At 51.5% G+C, this 20,449-nt stretch overlaps 1 protein-coding gene and 1 non-coding gene across 3 annotated transcripts; one reads left to right on the top strand and one right to left on the bottom strand.

The window, feature by feature from the left end:
• Positions 1–241: 241 nt before the first annotated feature.
• Positions 242–314, bottom strand: TRNAG-GCC (transfer RNA glycine (anticodon GCC)). The gene has a single exon. It is a non-coding gene; the product is annotated as a tRNA-Gly (tRNA).
• A 6,873-nt stretch (positions 315–7,187) lies between these two features.
• Positions 7,188–20,441, top strand: YJU2B (YJU2 splicing factor homolog B). 2 transcript variants are annotated; one of them, XM_060094029.1, is made up of 11 exons: positions 7,188–7,247; positions 7,977–8,021; positions 9,784–10,008; positions 11,389–11,442; positions 12,898–12,980; positions 14,697–14,752; positions 16,432–16,492; positions 16,934–17,076; positions 17,172–17,344; positions 19,517–19,655; positions 19,766–20,441. In XM_060094029.1, exons 3-11 carry the CDS (start codon positions 10,006–10,008, stop codon positions 20,245–20,247), a joined length of 1,194 nt encoding a protein of 397 aa, XP_059950012.1. In that variant the 5' UTR covers positions 7,188–7,247; positions 7,977–8,021; positions 9,784–10,005; the 3' UTR covers positions 20,248–20,441. The 2 variants fall into 2 exon arrangements, with proteins under 2 accessions (XP_059950012.1, XP_059950013.1); XM_060094030.1 differs by lacking the exon at positions 7,188–7,247 and adding an exon at positions 7,260–7,897.
• Positions 20,442–20,449: the final 8 nt, after the last annotated feature.

Here is a 20,449-nt window from a genome sequence, read left to right on the forward strand (position 1 = left end):
CTGTTTGAAAACATCACCTTAATGCAGGTGAGTCAGACGGTGGATGCCTGACTCACCTTTTTTTTTTTTTAAGATTTTTGTTTTTATTCATTTATTTATTTTGGCTGCGCCAGGTGTTAGTTGTGACACACAGGATCTTCTTTGCGGTAGGCGGGATCTTTTTGTTGTTGTTGTTGCAGCATGCGGGCTTCTTAGTTGCTGCATGCGGATTTCTTAGTTGCTGCATGCCTGCGGGATCTAGTTCCCTGACCAGGGATCGAACCCAGGCCCCCTGCATTGGCAGCACAGAGTCTTACCCACTGGACCACCAGGGAAGTCCCAAGGCTCCGAGTCCTGACTTTCTCTTAGCGTCTCCATGCTTTTATTAGGTCCATCTCAGAAGCAACAAAAGGAGAGACTTCCTCTTAAAATTGTCAATAGTACTCATTTCTTTTGGACAACACACTCCTTAAGGAGGAGAACCATCTGTAGTAAAAGTCTCTATTGGGAATTCCCTGGCGGTCCAGTGGTTAGGACTCTGCTCTTCCACTGCAGGGGGCACGGGTTCGATCCCTGGCTGGGGAACTAAGATCCCGCAAGCCGCATGGCACAGCCATAAATAAATAAATAAATAAATGTCTCCATTTGGCCAAGGGGGTGGTATGGGTAAGGGGGTCCATTCCATATCTTCCATATCTCAACTGTCTGTATATAGCAGTTACATCAAGCCTAACTCCCAAACATTCTTTTTTAAGGTTTTAATTTGTTTTAAGGGTGATATTCTGGACACACTTCTTTTCTTTAGGACCATTTCTCCTATGGACAATGTTTATCATCATGAATTGATGTAGTGACTCAACATAGATGTCCTAGATGCAGAAGACCAAAAGTTACAAATACTAGTTGTCTCATGTCCGTTTTGATAAACATCAATTCATTTATGCAGTGGAAAGGGGAAAACCTATTTCCTAAGCCAAAGGCTACAGAGTCAACATTGGTGGAATCTAGACTAAAGTACCAGGCATCATGCTAAGTGCCTTCTCAATGTTATCCCATGAAACCTCTTCCACAACTCTGAATTTTAAGGATCATTCTCCCGATCTTGGGGAGATGATAAAATTGAGCCATACACTAGTTAACAACTTTGCCCAGGTCACAGAATTAGGAAGTGATGGGGCCCGAATTCAAATCCCTAGATTTGAAGTTAAAATATTTGTAACAACCAGTAAGCAGATGATCATGGTCCAAACACAGGACCTCCCTGCATCCTATCCACAGCAGCTTTGCATCTGCTTTTATCAAAAAGACTTGTAGATCTGACTTGTAAATGCACTGAAGATAAAGATTTCACCTTTTTGATCCCTTGGACCATGGCTAAGCAAACCATCTGCCCTCTGACTGATTTTATTTATTTTATTTTTGGCTGCGTTGGGTCTTCGTTGCTGCACGGGCTTTCTCTAGTTGTAGCAAGAGGTGGCTACTCTTCATTGTGGTGCGCGGGCTTCTCATTGTGGTGGCTTCTCTTGTCGCGGAGCACAGGCTCTAGCGCACGGGCTTCCATAGTTGCAGCATGCGGGCTCAGTAGTTGTGGCTTGCGGGCTTAGTTGCTCCTCAGCATGTGGGATCTTCCCAGACCAGGGATTGAACCCATGTCCCCTGCAGTGGCAGGCAGATTCTTAACCACTGCGCCACCAGGCAAGTCCTCCCTCTGCCTGGTTTTAGGAATACAGTTGTATTGGCACACCTGTTCTTTTACATACTGTCTGTGGTTGCTTTCATTCAACAACCCCAGAGCTGAGCGGTTGCTATGGAGCTGTCTGGCCCACCAATGTAAAATATTTACTATCTGGTTCTTTACAGAAAGCTTGCCGACGCTGCCTTAGACTCTAAGGCTTCAAGCCAGGACCAAAGCATGTGTTAGCCCAAATTCTGGCCCACCTGCCTGTGACTGATCACAGCACCCTTGTGCTTATTGCCCCCATGTCCTTCAGATTTGGTTGTCAGGAGGACATTATGAAGTAAACTGCATTTGTGGGCATTTAATGATAAATAAGGCACCACTGCAACAGGGCCACCAAGAGAACAGCAAATGCCTTCCTCATGTGCTCTGTTGGCACCGTTGATCATTCCTGGCCGCCTCCCCCCAGCAGCAAGCAAAAATGCATTGAGTTACTCCTTAAAAGACTTTTAGAAAACCAGAAATGCTATGAGTGTCTCTGCATCTCTGCTTCCTTGCTCTCTCCTTAAATTTCAAGAACAGTAGGCTCCAAGAGATTGTCAAACCCTTCCTATGGCACACCAGGTCAACTAAAATAGCAAGCAGCAGAGTCAAGAATAGAACCCACTGCTCCCCAGAATCCACTTTTCCTAAACCCATAAAGGCGCAGGCCTCCTTTAGAAGTCCTTTGAACCTGGTACGATAAAAGCAGTGCCTGAGTTAAGCATGTCATTCTTCTTGTTTGGAGGTAGTTTGCAGATGGCATTGAACTCTTCAAGGGCCAGACCTCCTCCATGTTCTCTCTTGCTGATTACAGAGCCACAGAGCGTGATGGGGCCTCGTGGCTTCAAGGTGCCCTTCCACCACTGGGAAGGGAGGCTCCCTCTCTCATTTAATCTAATCCTGCCTTCTTCCTCTTTAGAGACAGCAGCCCAGTTAAGTAGCTCTCACTACCCTGCGTGGACTCAAAGCCCTTTGCATCGCCACACTCCCCTTTTCACACACAAAACGTATTTCTAATCAGATGTTCCTTTTCTTTTTTCTTATTGAAGTAAAGTTGATTGACAGTGTTGTGTTAATTTCTGCTGTACAGCAAAGTGATTCAGTTATACACATATATACATTCTTTTTTTATATTCTTTTCCATTATGGTTTATCCCACAATATTGAATATATATAGTTCCCTGTGCTATCCAGTAAGACCTTGTTTATCTGTCAGATGTTCCTTTTCAATATTTTTGTTTCCCCCAAAGAATTTAACTGCAGAATAAGCCAGGTGCGGTAGCTAACAACTGGAGGTGTGGCACTGAACTTGCTCGTTTTGCAGGTCCTCTCCTGCCCCCTCCTCTGGAGTTACAGGATCATGGCAAGGACACCAAGTTTCCCTGGGTGCCCTGTGTGCTCAGAGCCTGGCCACTGGAGGAGCGGCCCACGTAGGAGCTGTCCCTGTCCTCTCTATCTTCCAGCTTGCACCGGGAAGAGGATTTATCTGAGAAACTTGTCCTGATCTCATCAGGATCTAACAGAGGCAGATATATAGGCCTATCATTGAGTTTTCTGTTTTGTCTGCAGTTGATTTGAAAATGTGTCAAGCTTCCTTTTGTCGAGTTCTTGATTCTACCTTTCATTTTCTCTCTGGACTCAGACCCCCTCAACCACCAAATCTGGAACTCTGATACTCCTGGGAAATGTGTTAAGTAACCTGCAAGCACAGCTTCATGTTAAGAGACCCAGATCAGTAGGATTGCACAAAGATCCATCGTCCTGGTTTTGTAGCCCCCTGAATTTCAAATCCTGTTACCTTGTTTTCCATAATCAGAGAGCTTGCATTATTGACCAGCCTCAGTGCTCACTTGTAAAAGATGATTAATTTGGTTTGGACTTCATTTTTACCATTCTATAGCGATTTCACACTTTGCAGTTCTACCTATAGAATGAATTGTTTGAGGCCCCCCAGTCTTGGTGTCAGTTTTCACAAAAAATGAGATGAATGATCTGGAGTTTATAAATTCCACATACCAACTCTGCATCTTAGACAGAGACATTGTTTTGTTTTTGGTTTTTTAATTTATTTATTTATATATTTTTGGCTGCTTTGGGTCTTCGTTGCTGCATGTGGGCTTTTCTCTAGTTGTAGTGAGCAGGGGCTACTCTTCGTTGAAGTGCGCGGGCTTCTCATTGCGGTGGCTTCTCTCATTGCGGAGCACAGTCTCTAGGTGCACGGCCTTCAGTAGTTGTGGCACGTGGGCTCAGTAGTTGTGGCACGCGGGCTCAGTAGTTGTGGCTCGCGGGCTCTAGAGCACAGGCTCAGTAGTTGTGGCACATGGGCTTAGTTGCTCTGTGGCATGTGGGATCTTCCCGGACCAGGGCTTGAACCCGTGTCCCCTGCATTGGCAGGCACTGCGCCACCAGGGAAGCCACCAGACATTGTTAAAGTTCCTTTGCTTGCAAGAAAGAGAAACTTGTTCAGATTAGCTTAGTCAAAGAGGAGAGTTTATTTTAGGGATACAGGAATATATCAAGCCACTTAAGAACTGAAAGGTCTCCAGGGATAAGGAAAGTTTTTCTGTCTATTTCTTTCTCTGCCTCTCTATTCCTTTCTCTTTCTCTCTCTTTCCCTCTTTATCTCTATTTCTTTATCTCTCTCTTTCTCACCACATGGTTTTCATCTCTGCTTTTCTCTGCACATGGCTAAAGATGGCTTCCCACTAAGTCCGAAAGTTCTACGTCCTCAGATTAAGCCACAAGCAGATTCCTGTGCATGTCTGGATCCCAGTTGTAAATTGCCAGGAGAAAACCCCATTGGCCCAGCTTGGGTTAAATCTATACCCCTGATCCAATCAGCTGTGGCCAAGGATGGGCCATAAATAGAAATGCTGCAGCACCCTCTGGAGGTTGGATGTTCTCACACAAAGGTAGGGATGGGGGCTGGACAGGCACCCCAAATAGTTTTGGTCACAGTCACAGATTAAATATAAAATGTCTAACCTATTGGGCCTGCTTTCTGAGCTGGTTGGTGATTGGGGCATGAAGACAGAGGTAGGCTTGAACCACAGACCCTTAGAGGTGGGAGGGAGCTGGAGGGCTGGCATGTGGAAGAGGGGTCAGTCCTCTGTGGACCCCAAAGTTAGGAATAGGGCCACAGAGTGGGTGCCAATAGCAGGGAAGTGGGTTTCAGTTTTATGTAAAGAACTTCCTGGTGCTTAGAGGTCACCTCCTCCTCGGTCATTCTGCTCTTGTCCCCCAAAGACACACCATGATCTTGGAACGCCCTTCCCGGCCCACTGGCTTCTCTCTTCCTCTTCAAACTGTTTTACAAATGCATTGGTAGGCATTTACTGCATTTGTTCCCATGGGCAGGGCTGAGATATCCCACTTTACAGGTAAGCAGACAGAGGTGATGTGACTTGGTCAGGGTCCCCCAGAGCTAGAATCCAGGTCCCTTCCTATCACCCTGCCCGGCCTGGCTAATTGTCTTCCTCTCCCTGAGCCAGTTCCCTTGGTCCCACGGGAACTGCCTTGTGCTTGGCATCTTTATAGACAGCCTCTTCATATCCCAGGCTGATGTTTGTTTCCATCACCTGAGCTGTGTGTGAGTAATAAGAGTGAGGCTCAGGACTTCCCTGGTGGTGCAGTGGTTAAGAATCCACCTGCCAATGCAGGGGACACGGGTTCAAGCCCTGGTCCAGGAAGATCCCATATTCCGCGGAGCAACTAAGCTCACGAGCCACGACTACTGAGCCCATGCACCACAACTACTGAAGCCCGCGCACCTAGAGCCTGTGCTCTGCAACAAGAGAAGCCACTGCCCTGAGAAGCCCGTGCACCTCAACGAAGAGTAGCCTCCACTCGCTGCAATTAGAGAAAGCCCGTGCACAGCCACAAAGACCCAACACAGCCAAAAATAAATTAAAAATAACCAAATAAAGGATTTTTTTAAAAAAAATGTGAGGCTCTACACGTCCCTTGAAAGCCAAGGGCTCTCACACTTCTCACCAAAATATTACTCACAAGCGAGTATTTTGTGGCTTTTCAGTCACTAGCTCTTCTTTCAGGTGCAAGACAAGGACTCAACCAAAATCCAGAGGGAGCAAGCAAGATTACTGGGGTTTGAGTGCAGCTCCATCTTGTTCCTCAGGATCTGTGAGCATCCCTCTGCCCTGCCCCCCCCCACTTCCTCTGCCTGGCTTCTCTTTATCCAGCTCCGGTGTCATCCATCACAGGGGTCTTGCTCACCCTCACTTCTGCCCGCTCCCAAACACCCCACCCTTGTTAAAGATTCCTCCTGGTTCCCACAGCCCTTATGTTTCATGCATACAACCCAAAGCAGTATAGCTCAGAGGTTAAAGGAACAAGGTTTAGTGTCAGCAGATGTAAGACAAATCCTCCACCTTTCACTAGCTGTGTGACCTTGGGCCAGTTGCTTAATCTCTCTGGGCCTGTCTCCTCATTTGTAAAATGAAAATGATAGAGTATCCATCTCCTGGAATCAGCATTCCCTGAGGTGATTCATGTGAATAGTGAGCACTGGTGAATGATGTCTGGTGAGTAGTGGGCACTCCATATGGAGCACTATGATTACACGAGATCTGACTTATGACAGCTTAAAACAGGGCCTGGCATCAAATAGTATAGTAATAGTAGCAATCATAGCAGTACTAGTGTCATCATTTTTCACACTGTCTTCGATAAATTGCCAGTTGACATGCCAGCCTCATCAGTGAGAAAAGGGTGTGTCCTTTGCTCCATAATCCCCATGGCCTGACATAGAGCAGGCACCTAGTAAACAGCTGTTGAGCGAACAAATGAACAAACAGATCTTGCAAAACTCTACAAGGCACAAAAGTACATTCAAAAGCCATTGCCCTGTGCAGAAGGCAAAATCAAGCTGGTCTGAAGGCAAGGGCTGACCCACTTCTGTAAACGGCCAGACAGTACATTTTCAGGCTCCATGGGCCATAGGCGCTCAGTGACAACCATTCAATTCTGCCACTGTAGTGGGAAAGCAGCTACAGACAGGTAAATGAGTGGGCGCAGATGGATTCCAATAAAATTTTATACACGGACACTAAAATTTGAACTTCATTTGATTTTCACAAGTCATAAAATGTTATTCTTTTGATTCCCCCCCAACCATTTAAAAATTTAAAAACATTTGTTAACTCGCTAGCCATTTAAACACAAGGGGCTGGTTTGATTTGGCCCAGGAGCTGGAGTCTGCCCACCATTGCTCCCCCGCTTCAGCTGGCGAAATCCCGCTCTCGGGAGCGCATCATCAGAAAGGCGGCCCTCGGATTGGGTCAGGCAGAGAGGGCGGGGACGAGGGTGGGGCATCGTGGAGTGCGTGCAGTTGGGAAGGGCAGGCCCGGATTGGTCCACTACGGCGGCTGTGAGCGAGCGGCGTGTTCGACATTCAGCCAGTCAGCGCTGCGCTGCCGCCTCGCCCCGCCTCGCGCAGGCGTCCCTGTCACGCGGGGAGTGCGCCGCGCCCCCTTACGCGCCCAGCAGGGACTTCCGGGACGGGCGCGGAGTGACGTCAGGAGGAGGGCAGGTAAGTGCAGGCGGGCAGATGGGCGGCCAGGCCCGATACGGCTGGGGGTCCGTCCACTGCTTCACCCGGCCTCGGAGCCGCCCGATGGGGACGAACGCGCCGGGGGCCGCGGGGCTCTAGGAACGTGGGCCCGATGCTCGGAGCCGCCCGCCCCCCAGCCGCGACCCCCGACCCAAAACCCCGGGCCCTGGCCGCGACCCCAGACCTGACCCTAACCCATATTATACCTCTTCAGGTTTTCCTCATCTGGAAAATGGGACAGTAAGCCCCTATTTCTCTGGGTCTTGGTGAAGATTTTTTTAAATGACGCTTGTAAAACGGTTTGGCATGAGAAATAATCAAAACTACCAACGTTTAACTCAGCATCAGGCGCTCTTCCAGATACTGTAACTCACTGAGTCTTGACAGCAACCTCATCAGGTTGATACTTGTATAAACCCCATTTTACAAATGAGAAAACAGGCTCAGAGAGAGAAGCAGTTTGCCCAAAGTCAAGCCGCTAGCAAGCAAAGCAGAGTTGGGATCCAAGCCCAAGCATTATGCCCTGAGCCAGTGGGGTTTATCATTATTCTTGACACCAAGGACCAGAGATTTCTATACATCCACCTTGTAGCCCCACCTGTACCACTCACTGGGGTGATAAAACCACGGTAAGACCCCCAACTCCTGTAAATGGAGTACTTACTCTGTGCAAGCATTACCCATGTTTGTATGTTATTTCATTTACAGCAACTCCAGAGAGTCAGTCCTCTTGCCATCATCCACTCTTTACAGGTAAGGAAATACAAGCTCAGGGAGGCTCAGACATTGGCCAAGGTTACCCAGCTAGTGAGGAATGGAGCAGGGATTCCAGCCCAGGGAACTGTGCCCCCAAAGCTTGGGTGGGCACTTAGCTGTTTTGTTGGCAAAAGCATTTTTAGTTTGGAAGTGACTTTAAGAAAATCTGGTCCAGGGACGCACTTTACAGGTGGAGGATCCATGGTGGAGAGGAGTTTGGGGGGATGGTGGAACACTTTATGTCTGGGGCTTTGCACCCTGGCTCTGCCTTCCTATCAGCTTCTGACCCCTGGCAAGTTACTTAAGCTCCCACATCCTCATTCGTCAACTGGAGATAATACTAACATAGTATAGAGTAAATGGGGCAATGATGTTGGACTCTGTGCAGCGGGTAGCACACAGTAGCTATTAGAGAACACACAGCTAAGTTTGCAGAAACAGTTAGAGACTTCCTGACTCAAGTACAGGGAGCCAGCAGACTACACTCACAGGCCAAAACCAGACCACTGCCTGATTTTGTACAGCCCACCAGCAAAGAATGGATTTAACTTCTTAAATCGTCAGGAAAAAATCAAAAGGAGAATAATATTTTGTGACATGGGGCAATCATGTGAAATTGAAATTTCAGGGTCCACAAATAAAGTTTTGTTGGAATGCAGCCACACCCGTTCATTTACATATTGTCTGTGGCTGCTTTCTAGCTGTGACGGCAGAGTTGAGCCGAGTTGAGCTGTTGGGACAGAAATTCTGGCCCTCAATCGAGAAAATCTGCCAATACCCATTCTGGACTACACTTTAGTCCCTTATAGTGTCTCTCTCTCTTTTTTTTTTAAATTTTTTTATTGAAATACAGTTGATTTTAAATGTGTTAATTTCTGCTGTACAGCAAAGTGATTCAGTTGTACATATATATATATGTTCTTTTTTTAATATTCTTTTCCATTATGGTTTATCTTAGAAAATTGAATATAGTTCTCTGTGCTATACAGTAGGACCTTGTTGTTTATCCATTCTCTATGTAATAGTTTGTATCTGCTAACCCCAAATTCCCGGTGTCTCCGTGTCACCCACTCTGAGTCTTATGGAACCTCAGTCAGTTATCAGAGGTTCATGAAGTCAGCATTTATCCGGAGCTGTCCTGGGTGCCGGAGACGTAGCACAGTGGGACCTGGCGGAGGAGACAGACTGTAAACAAGTAAACAGACACAGGGTGATGTGGTAGAAGCTCCAGGGAAGAAGTGACTTTAGATCAGGTGATCAGATGAGGCCTCCCTCTGACAGAGGTGATGTTTGAGCTGAGACCTGTGACAAAGAACACTTGTGGTGGGTGTTACCCTGTGTATTGTGGGTGTTTAGCAGCATTCAAGCCAGTTGGCCTGCATCTGCTGAGCTTTCGAAGGCAGCCAGGAAGCCAGTGTGACTGGAACAGTGAGTGAGAGGGAGAGGGGTAAAAGGTGGGCTCGGAGAGGCAGGCAGGGGCCCCATAGGCCATGGGGAGGGGTTTGACTTGATTCTCAAAGTGATGGGAATCGCTGGAGGGGTTTAAGCAGGAAAGCGATAGTTCAGATTTATATTTTAACAGATCCTTCTAGCCCTTACAAGGAGAACAGACTGTGAGAGTTAAGGGCAGAGCCAGGAGCCTAGGGAGGAGGTGACTGTACTCGTCCAGGCGAGCGATGATGGGGGCCGTGGAGGGATGAGAAGCGTCAGCTGGGAAATATATGTTGGATGGAGAGTGGACAGAACACTCCCTTTCCAGACAGACAAACGCCGCTCCTTGGATGCCTCCTACACCTGCGGGGAGGATCACCTGAGCCGCCACCACCACCACGCACAGCCCACCGCATCTTCACAGAGAAGCCGCGACTGTCTGCCAGGCTGTCCAGGAGGGTGGCACTGGGCAGTGAGTCGACAAAGCAGCGTCTCATCGTCTTTTCAGATTGCCTGAGTGGCGGGTGAGGACCAGTAGGCAGCTTCCAAGATGGTAAGTAGACAGGCTGAGCTCATTGGGTTTCTCTTCTGATATTTAGGTGAAGGGACGGGGTCCCTTGAAAATCTCCTTCCTCACCCCTGACCCCAAGCTCTCAGGTATTTTCAAACTCTGGATCATGGTCTTCTGGTGCAGTGGTTTTCAAACTTTGCTGTGTACTAAAATCACCCAGGGAGCTTTTTTCTTTTTTTTTTCCTGTTTTTTTTTTCTTAATGAGGTGAAATTCACATAACATAAAACTAACATTTTAAAACATATGATTCAGTGGCATTTAGTACATTCACAATATTTTGCAATGACCACCTCTATCTAGTTCCAAAACACTTCCGTCACCCCAAAAGGAAACCCTATACCCAACAGCAGTCACTCCCATTCCCCCACCCCAGCCCCTGGCAACCACCAGTCTGCTTTCTGCCTCTGTAGATTAGTCCGTTCTGGACATTTCATATCAATGGAATCATGTACCATGTGTCCCTTTGTATCTAGCTTCTTTCACTTAGCATGATTTTTCAGGGTTTACCCACATTACAGCATATATCAGAGCTTCCTTCCTTTTTGTGGCTGAATAATATCCCATTATATGGATGGACCACGTTTTGTTTATCCTTTCATCCACTGATGGACACTTGGGTTGTTTCCACCATTTGGCTATTGTGAATGGACCTGTATGTACAAGGATGTGTATACACACGTGTTTTCCAGGGTTGCTTTGGAAAAGCCCTGTGTCCAAGCACCATGCTCCAGAGCAGGTCCTCTGTCAGGAGAACCTCTGGGCGTGGGTCCCAGGCATCAGTATTTTAGAAACTCCTTGGGTAGTTGTAACATACAGCCAAGTTTGAGACCCACTGCTTCAGTGTATCGTTAAGTCAATAAGTCAATTCAGCAGGTGGCTGCCAGCATTTAAAAGAGAGATTCACAGCTGGGTGAGCATTCTTTCCTGAAACCTGTGCTTGTGTAGTTGGGGTTAAATATGTCTTACCTTAAGTCACGGTCCCAAAATAACTGTGAAAGCCATTGCTCTAGGAGAGTCTAACCCTTGTGGAATTTTCCACAGCGACGACAATGGGTTTTGTTTTGTTTGCTTGTTTGTTTTTCTTTGGCTGAGCCACTCAGCTTGCCGGATCTTAGTTCCCTGACCAGGGATTGAACCCAGGCCACAGCAGTGCAAGTGCTGAGTCCTAACCAGTGGACTGCCAGGGAATTCCCAACAATGGGGCTTTTTCCCCCAAGTCACCAGTCCTCGATGGGACACGGAGCCCTGGGCCATCCTCCAGGATATCCCTGTCTTCCTTGTCCAGGTCTCGCCCCTCAAGGCTGCACAAGTAGGTCTCCTGTAGGACCCTCTCTGACTCACGTCTCTCTTCTGCTTTCCAGGGTGAAAGGAAAGGTGTAAACAAGTACTACCCTCCGGATTTCAACCCTACAAAGGTAAGGGGCAGGCTTCCTTCTCCGTGTCCACGATAGCGTAGCGACCCCGCCGGGTAGGGGCCCCACGCTCTTCATCCCCTCCTGGAGTCAGACCCACAGCTGCAGAAGCCTGGGAAGCCCCCAAGGTCTCCCTGCCTTGCACTTGTCACCTGAGTCTTGGGGCAGCCTTCCCTCCCAGCTGGTCAGTGTGACCCTCGTCAATGACCCATGTAAACACCAGCATGCCCAGTGTCAGGTGTGGTGTGTTTCCAATGGAGTCCAGGATGAGGGCCCACACACGGCCTCTGGGTCAGATCCCCTCACCCTCCCAGCTCCAGCTTGTCTGGCCTCCTCATTGTTCCCTCTGCCTGGAACCTCTCCCTCCCTCTGACCCCAAGACTCCTTTCCTTCCTTTAGGTCTCTCCTCACAGAGGGCCTCCCTGACCACCGTCTCATTCTCTGTCGCATGACCTAGTGCTTTATTTCTCTCCGTAGCCTTCTTAACTCCTTGGTGCATCACCCATTTATTTGCGTATTATCCATCTCCCCTTCTATTTATTTATTTTATTTATTTATTTTTGGCTGCATTGGGTCTCCGTTGCTGCACACGGGCTTTCCCTAGTTGCGGTGAGCAGGAGGTACTCTTCGCTGCAGTGTACGGGCCTCTCATTGCGGTGGCTTCTCTTGTTGCGGAGCATGGACTCTAGGCACGCAGGCCTCAGTAGTTGTGGCTCGCAGGCTCTAGAGTGCAGGCTCAGTAGTTGTGGCACACGGGCATAGTTGCTCTGTGGCATGTGGGATCTTCCCAGACCAGGGCCTGAACCCGTGTCCCCCGCATTGGCAGGTGGATTCCTAACCACTGGACCACCAGGGAAGCCCCCCATCTCCCCCTCTAGAACGTCCGCGCCTCAAGGGCAGGGATGTTCATCTGTTTCATTTGCGTCTGTGTCCCCACACTGTGGGCGCTCAGTAAGGGGCTAGTAAATGAATCAGCATGTCCCAGCTATGTGGTCCCCTGCACATGACTCGGTCTTCCTACACCAGAGTCTCCCCATAGGTCCAAAGGGGAAACAAAACAACCTGACCTCCCAGAAACGTTGAGGGATTAAAGTGAGATGACACACATAAAGTACCCAGCAGAGGTTTGCTGGTCTTGTCATCTCACCTGATCCCACAACACCTGGAGGTAATTATGATCCTCGTCCCCAGTTGACTCATAGGGCTCAGGAAGGCAAAAGGTGAGGTCACTCACTGCCCAGGGTCACACAGCTCTTTTAGCTCCTAAATGGGAGAGGTAAGATGCAGACTCCTGTTTTCCTGATTCCAAGCCCACTTGCTTCACCAAAGCCTAAGTGCCTCCTGTTTTGCTGTTAACACTCCCAGCAGGACATAAGAATGAGGCCTCGGCCTGTGGGAGAGGGCCTGAGCTCCCCCAGCTCAGCAGTGCTAATCTGCTCCCTCTTCCTTTCCACACAGCATGGCTCACTCAACAGATACCATAACAGCCATCCCCTTCGGGAGCGGGCTCGGAAGCTGTCCCAGGGCATCCTCATCATCAGGTAAGGCCCTGGCATCACCTGAGGACCCCTGCCCTTTGTGCCACCTGGTGTCAACCTCAAGGAGCATTCAGCACCCCCTGATTTTGCCCAGTGCTGCAGGGTCTTAATTCCATAAAGCAGAAAGTTGCTGTATCAGTCAGCCATTGCTGCGTAACCAAACGATAAGCACGTGTTAAGCACTTGTTTTGCTCACGAGTATTCAGCTCAGCTGGATGCCTCTGCTGGCCTTGGCTGGGCTTGGCTGACCTGGGCTGGGCTGTCTCACATGTTTGGGGGTTGCCTGGGCTTGGTTGGTATGACTGGGCTGTGTTCCAAGTGTGTCTCTTCCTCCAGCCAGCTAGCCTGGGCTTGTTCACACAGCAGCAGCCGGGTTCCAAAAGAGAGCCGGCAGAGGTATGCAAGGCTTCTTGAGACAGAGACCCTGAGCTGGTACCCTGTCACTTCTGTCTCATTGATTCCCCAAAGCAAGTCATGATACAGGGAAGGGGTGGGGCAACACACTCCACCTCTTGACAGGAATGGCTGCAGAGTCATCTTGCAAAGGGCATGGACATGGGGAGGATAAAGAATCACAGCCATTACTGCAGTCAAGCCAGGATGATGGCTATTCCAGGGTTCTCCTCTTATTTCTGGCCAGCACCCTGTGGGTCAGCCGTGGCAGGAAGCAGAAGCCAGCTTGTGTCACCCCAGAAGGAGCCCCTCTCTGCCTCCTTCTCTGCCTCATGAACTCTGCCCTCAGCCTCTGGGGTCCGCCCTGGGCCTGAGCAGAGCATCCAGTGACAAAACCGTCAGAGGCAGGAACATCTATGGAAAAGTAGTCAAGATGCAAATCTCAGCAGTGGCCCCAAGAGTCACAGAGCTGAAGGTCACCTCCAACTCCCGCCATGCCTCCACACTCCAGAGCCAACCACCCACCCTACCTTCATCCAGTCTGTTTGCCAAGCCCTCATCTCATCTGTACAGTGTCTTAAATTCACCTCATTATTCATTACTTAATGGTTCTGTTTTAAAAGAGAAGCTCCATTACTGCTGTTAATGCAAATGTACCAGAATTGCACGTTGCAAATAGAACTGGATAAAAGAAACCCAGGGACTTCCCTGGTGGCGCAGTGCTTAAGAATCCACCTGCCAATGCAGGGGACACGGGTTCAAGCCCTGGTCCGGGAAGATCCCACATGCCACAGAGCAGCTAAGCCCGCGAGCCATAACTACTGAGCCTGTGCTCTAGAGCCTGTGCTTGGCAACGAGAGAAGCCACCGCAATGAGAAGCCCGCGCACCACAATGAAGAGTAGCCCCCGCTCGCCGCAACTAGAGAAAGCTCATCTGCAGCAACGAAGACCCAATGCAGCTAAAAATAAATAAATAAATGTGTTAAAAAAAAAAAAAAATCCAGTGTCACTACAACAACTTAGCTAAACTGGAATCGAACACCGGTGCTCCCTGAAGCCTGCTTCCTCCTCTGCTTGGAAACTTGTGTAGCTGACGTGGTGGGATATGGAAGACAGGGCAGCACCCAGCGGAGACGCTCACCCAGACTGGGTCAGCTGGCCAGAGAGCCACGTGATGGGCCTGGCCTGGTTGCAAGAATGACCACCGTTCTTTACCCTCCCGCTTGCATGCCCTTTGCAATGTGACTGCAGCCAGAGTCGCTGACCTGGAGATCCTGGGAGAGCCCACGGGGACAGGGACAAATGAGCTGTTCTCTGTTTGTGTAGATTTGAGATGCCCTATAACATCTGGTGTGACGGCTGCAAGAACCACATCGGCATGGGTGAGCTTCCGCCCGCTCCCCTGACCCCCACCATTCAGCCCCGTGGCCAGCGAGCCCCTTAACTGCTGGGCGCCATGAGAGACCGCCTCCGCCGGGGTCCCGATCAGGAGTCGAGTAGGGGACAGTGGGCTCAAGTGCCTGATGGGCTGTGGATGCCTCATGGCAGAGCGGTTAGGAGGCTCTGGGTTCAAATCCCATCTCTGCCACTTCCTAGCTGGTGACCCCTGGCGGGCGACTGAGCCTCCGTGTGCCTTGATTTACCCATGTGTGAAATTCAGGTGTTATGAGTGCCCGCCTGTGTGGCATATAAAATGCTTAGTGCAAGGAATTCCCTGGCGGTCCAGTGGTTAGGCCTCTGCGCTTTCCACCGCAGGGGGCGTGGGTTCGATCCCTGGTTGGGGAACTAAGATCCCACAAGCCGCACAGCGCAGCCAAAAATAAATAAAAAATAAAGTGCTTAGTGCACAGCATGTGGCACGTGCGAGGGCTCGTAAACTCAACCTGCTGCTGCCACTACCCTTACTGTTACCTTGAGCATTCAGACCCCTGATCGTGCCCACAGGTGCACAGTTGGATGGACAGACATGGGTCCGCGGCCCTGCTCAGCGGCCCTGAGGCCTGCGGCAGGTGACTCGACCCTCCTGGCTTCCGTTTCCTCCACTATAGTACAGGGATCCTCAGCCCTTCCCACGGCGCCTGGCCCAGGGCAGCAGCTCGCTCTGTAAACAGGAGCCAGCAGCTCTCGGCAGGAGGGTCCAGTGCAAGAAAGAGGGGCCAGGCCACCCCACTGCTGAAGTGGAATGACTCCCCCCAACGCATCCCCCTGATCAGACCCAGCAAGGGGCATCTGCCCCAAAGGCCACCAGGCGCTCAGGCGACAAAGAGCAGGGCACAGCCTGACACCACACATGGGTCAACCTCAGGGCCATGAACAGAAGCAGCCCCCCAGAAAAGGAAAAGCTGGCCAGGCCACACCACCAACCCCCCCGCCCCAGCTCTGTTTTTCTAGTTTAAGCTTTTTTCACTCAGTAAGCAAGATAAGAGTCAAGAATATACCATCTAATCAGTGAAAAAGGAACAAAAAACCTGGATATTCTCTAGAAAAATAATAAAAGCCAACCTTTTTTTTTTTTTTTTTTTTTTTTTGGCCGCACCACACGGTTTGTGGGATTTTAGTTCCCCGACCAGGGATTGAACCTGGGCCCTGGCAGTGAAAGCACAGAGTCCTAACCACTGGACCGACGGGGAGGGAATTCCCAAAAGCCAACCCTTCTTGAATGCTTGCTGAGCACCTGGCCCAGTGTTAAGCGATCCGTGTGTATTACTAGCTTCTGCAGTTCTCACACCAGGCCTGTGCGGTAGGCGTCATAGCCATCCCTATCCAATCGATGGGGAACCTGAGGCCAGACGGCCAGGGCAGCTGGCCTAAGGTCACACAGCTGGTGGGGTGGAGCCAGGGTTTGAACCCGGCCCTCTGGCTCCATCCAGCCCACCCTCCTCTGTGGCCTGAGCACCCATCCCGCAGCCTAGACATGGCTCTTATCTGCTTGAATTTCAGTGTCCTCCAGAGGTGTCTCCCCTGCAGGGGAGTAAAATACCACCCCCATCTGCTCCCCACCCCAGGAAAAGACGCTGAGGGTGGCCTGAGCTCTAGCCTCGTTCTCTCCCTCTCCTCCTAGGTGTTCGTTACAATGCAGAAAAGAAGAAGGTTGGCAATTACTACACGACCCCGATCTACAGGTAGAGGCAGCCTGGTGGGCCGCAGGGTGAGGGGGCTACAAAGGAGTCTGAGTGGGAGGGAAGTTTCTACCCTCTGCCTGATGATTATTCCCTGGGGGTCTCTTGGAAACCATCATGGTCTGTCAGTCAGGGCACATCCTGCCTAGAACCCTTCATGGTTCCCACCTTCTTCAGAGTAAAAGCCTGAGTCCTCCCCGGGGCCCACAAGGCCCCGCACGCTCAGCTCCGTCCCCTCAGGAGGGTTTGTTGAATGAATGAACGAACGAACAAATGAATGGATGGATGAACAAGTGGCCATATGTGTCTCACCCACGGCCGTCCCCCGGACATGGAGCCCAGCATGTAGCAGGTGCTCCGGGAACACCAGTGGATGACACGCACGGATGGAAGGAAGCAGGCCACAGTGTCCTGACTGTAGCCCACCACCCCCCACCCTGCCAGGTTCCGGATGAAATGCCACCTCTGCGTCAACTACATCGAGATGCAGACAGACCCCGCCAACTGCGACTACGTGATCGTGAGCGGCGCCCAGCGCAAGGAGGAGCGCTGGGACATGGCGGACAACGAGCAGGTGCTGACGACAGGTGAGCGCCGAGGGTGGGCCCCGAGCCCGCTGCCAGCCCTGAGCCCAGCCCCGAGCCAGGGCCCTGAAGGCCCAGCCCCGCTCTCACCCTCGCAGAGCACGAGAAGAAGCAGAAGCTGGAGACGGATGCCATGTTCCGACTGGAGCACGGTGAGGCTGACCGGAGCACGCTCAAGAAGGCCCTGCCCACCCTGAGCCACATCCAGGAGGCCCAGAGCGCCTGGAAGGACGACTTCGCCCTCAACAGCATGCTGCGCAAAAGGTTCCGGGTGAGCAGGGCTCCGGCCCGGGATCAGGACCACAGGCAGGCGGGGGTGGCCCGGCGTCACCAGCGGTGCAGCGGGGAGAACAAAAAGCAGGCTGAGACCCAGGTTCGGCCCACTCGCTACCACATCCTAGCTATAGGCAGGTCATTTCACCCGCGGTTTCCCCATTCGCCACCGCATCCCTACATCACAGCACCCATGGGAGGCATCTAGCCCCGCAGCTGTTATTAAGCATGCGGCCCCTTCCCCTGGGGACTCTGGCCCTCACAGCAGACTCTCAAAGAGAAGAAATCCTCAAGCTGGGGCACAAGTGAGTCCTGACACCCCACCCCGTGGCGGGGGCAGGCGGAGGCCCAGCAGGGCACTGATCAGCTCCTAACATATTTCATGGGCCCGCTCAGCTGTCCTGAAACAAAATCCATAGTTTGACAACCCGCCCCCACGTAATTTCCAAAATCATCCCTAGAGTCAAATCCCTAGAGATAAAAAGGGAAATTACCTACAAAATGTATAATGCCTATCTCAACATGTAAATGCTTGGGCCAGACACCTGTACCTGCTTGTAGAGCCACTGAGGGCACAGGTGCAAACGCAGACTCCCGACCCCAGGGGGACAGGGTCGTAGCTGGAGGACACCCTAGGGCGTTGCTGTCAGTGACACAATGGCTACTACAATTGTGCCAAAAATACTCAGTGGAGCTAAGTCACAGGGAGTGGGGGTCTGGGGTCAGAGGAGTATAATAGAAATGGGCTTTTTACCCTCGCGGGCATCCGACAGGGCAGTGGAACGTCCTTTGGGAACACGAGAACTTTTGCCTCTTCCCTCGCTTTGTGGGGCAGCTTACACCCCTGGAGCCTGCAAACGGAGCCTGGGCAGGAGCATCCCGGGCGACCCCACAAGGCACAAGCTCCAGATTCATCATCTTGCCACTCCCGTTTTTTCACATCATCTTTTCTGATCATCCTGTGGTTGTTATTATTAGGAGTAAAATTGTGGGTTTTCTTACTAATTATTTGTTACTGAAAGTGTATCTCTCTGGCCAGGCCTGTGCCCAGAGCTGCCCAGTCCCCTGCCTTGTGGGCATCCCCGAATGGGGTCTAAGGACCCTCAAATGTAACATCCCAAGAAACCCCATCAGTCCCGAACCTGCCCTGCCTGCATCCTCCCCTTCTCGGTAATGGAAGCATCTCTGTCCTTCCGGACACTCAGCCCATAAAGCCCAGAGTCAGCCTTGGTTCCTCTTGTTATAACCACCACTCCCCTCTCCCCATCTGTCAGCAAATTCTGGCAGGCTCTGACCACTTCCTCAGCCTCCATCATCCCCTGCCTGAACCAGCACAGTCCCTCCACCCTGGTCCCCAGGGGCTCATGCCCTGTGTCCCAAGCCTGTTCCCCTCACAGCCACCAGGGGGCGCCAGTGAGCGCCTGAGTGGGATTACATCCCTGCTATGCTCAGAACCCTCCGTGGCTCCCAATGGCCAGAGTCCTCCCCATGGCCCACCAGGCCCAAATGATCTGCCCCTTCCCCTCCTTACCCCCATCTCCACCTTTCCCTTGCTCATTCTGCTCTAGCCACATTGGCCGCCTCACTGGCAAGCACACTTCTGCCTCAGGGCCTTTGCACAGGCTGTTCCCTCCACCTTGGAACACTTTTCCACCAGATACCCACATGGCTCCCTCACTCAGACACCTTTTCTCAAACATGATTTTCTCAGGAGAGTGTCCCTAACCCTCCCCTCTACCATGCACACCACATTTAAAGTTGAACCCCCTGCCTATTTCCTCCCCTCTTCCCAGCATTCTTTCTCTCCTCACCACTTTGTCTTGCTCGCCCACTAGAATGTCAGCTCCACCAGGGCAAAAGATTTTGTCTGCTCACTGCTGTGTCCCTAGTGTCTAAAACAAGGCCTAGCACCAGAAAGACGTTCTGTAAATATCTGTGGAAAGAATGAATGAGTGAAGAACCCAGTGGTACACATACTAATGATTGTGTCTCCTGCTGTTGAACAAATTATATGTCCCGAGCACTGTGTGAGGCCTTTTCCTTGCATAAGCTTGAAGAGAAGGAAACTGAGACCCTGAACACGGGAGGGATTCTCCCCTCCAGCTCAGAGGGCAAAGAGGCACTGCTTTGACACCCACCATCCCTCCCCAACCCCTTCTCCCCAACACAGGAAAAGAAAAAAGCCATGCAGGAGGAGGAAGAGAGGGACCAGGCCCTGCAGGCCAAGGCAAGCCTGGACATCCCGCTGGTGCCAGAGACGGAGGATGACCGCAGGCTGGCCGCCCTGCTCAAGTTCCACACCCTAGACTGTGCGTGGGGGGCCAGTGGGAGAGGGGTCAGGGTTGGGGGAGATGGGGGGCTGCTCGGGCAGAGGGCGGCTCTGGACCTCCTTCTCCCCCCCTCCCTCTCCTCATCCCAGCATATGAGGACAAGCAGAAACTCAAGCGGACAGAGATCATCAGCCGCTCCTGGTTCCCCTCCACCCCGGGACCTGGCGCCAGCAGCAGCAAAGCCAGCGGTGTCCTGAAGAAGCTGTCCCAGAGCCGCAGATCTGCTCCCACTGGCTCCCCCATCACCGTGGGGCACCTGGGCATTGTGCGGCGGCGGTCCCGGGAGGTCCCAGAGAGCCCTCAGCACACGGCTGAGACCCCCAAGTCTGGGGAGCCACGGGTGCCAGAGGGCACCGCCCAGGACAGGCCCCCATCCCCCAGAGACTGTTCTCAGGAGACAGCCAAGACCTGCAAGAACAGTAGGCCACCGGGGCAGGAGGAGGGCTGTCAGGACAGGCCCCAGCCCCTGCCGGGCTCCTCCCAGGAGGCAGCCAGTCCCCAGGACACACGCCAGCCCTGCAGCCTTAGCTCCTCCCTCGTGGCTGACTACTCCGGTTCGGAGAGTGAGTGATTCTGGGGGCCAGATTCACTCAGGAGGCCCCTCACAGGCTGCAGCCCCTTAACCCACCAGCCCTCGGAGAGCTCAGTGACCACCCTCCCCAGACCTCACCTCACAGTAATGGAGTTGTTATTTATTTGGTCCTGGAGAGGGTGTCTGTGCCTTGTGGGACCCCCGACCTCCCAGCATTAAAACCCTGCTTCTTTGCCTCTGC

The sequence above is a fragment of the Mesoplodon densirostris genome, chromosome 3 (assembly GCF_025265405.1).
Source record: "Mesoplodon densirostris isolate mMesDen1 chromosome 3, mMesDen1 primary haplotype, whole genome shotgun sequence".
NCBI lineage: Eukaryota > Metazoa > Chordata > Mammalia > Artiodactyla > Ziphiidae > Mesoplodon > Mesoplodon densirostris.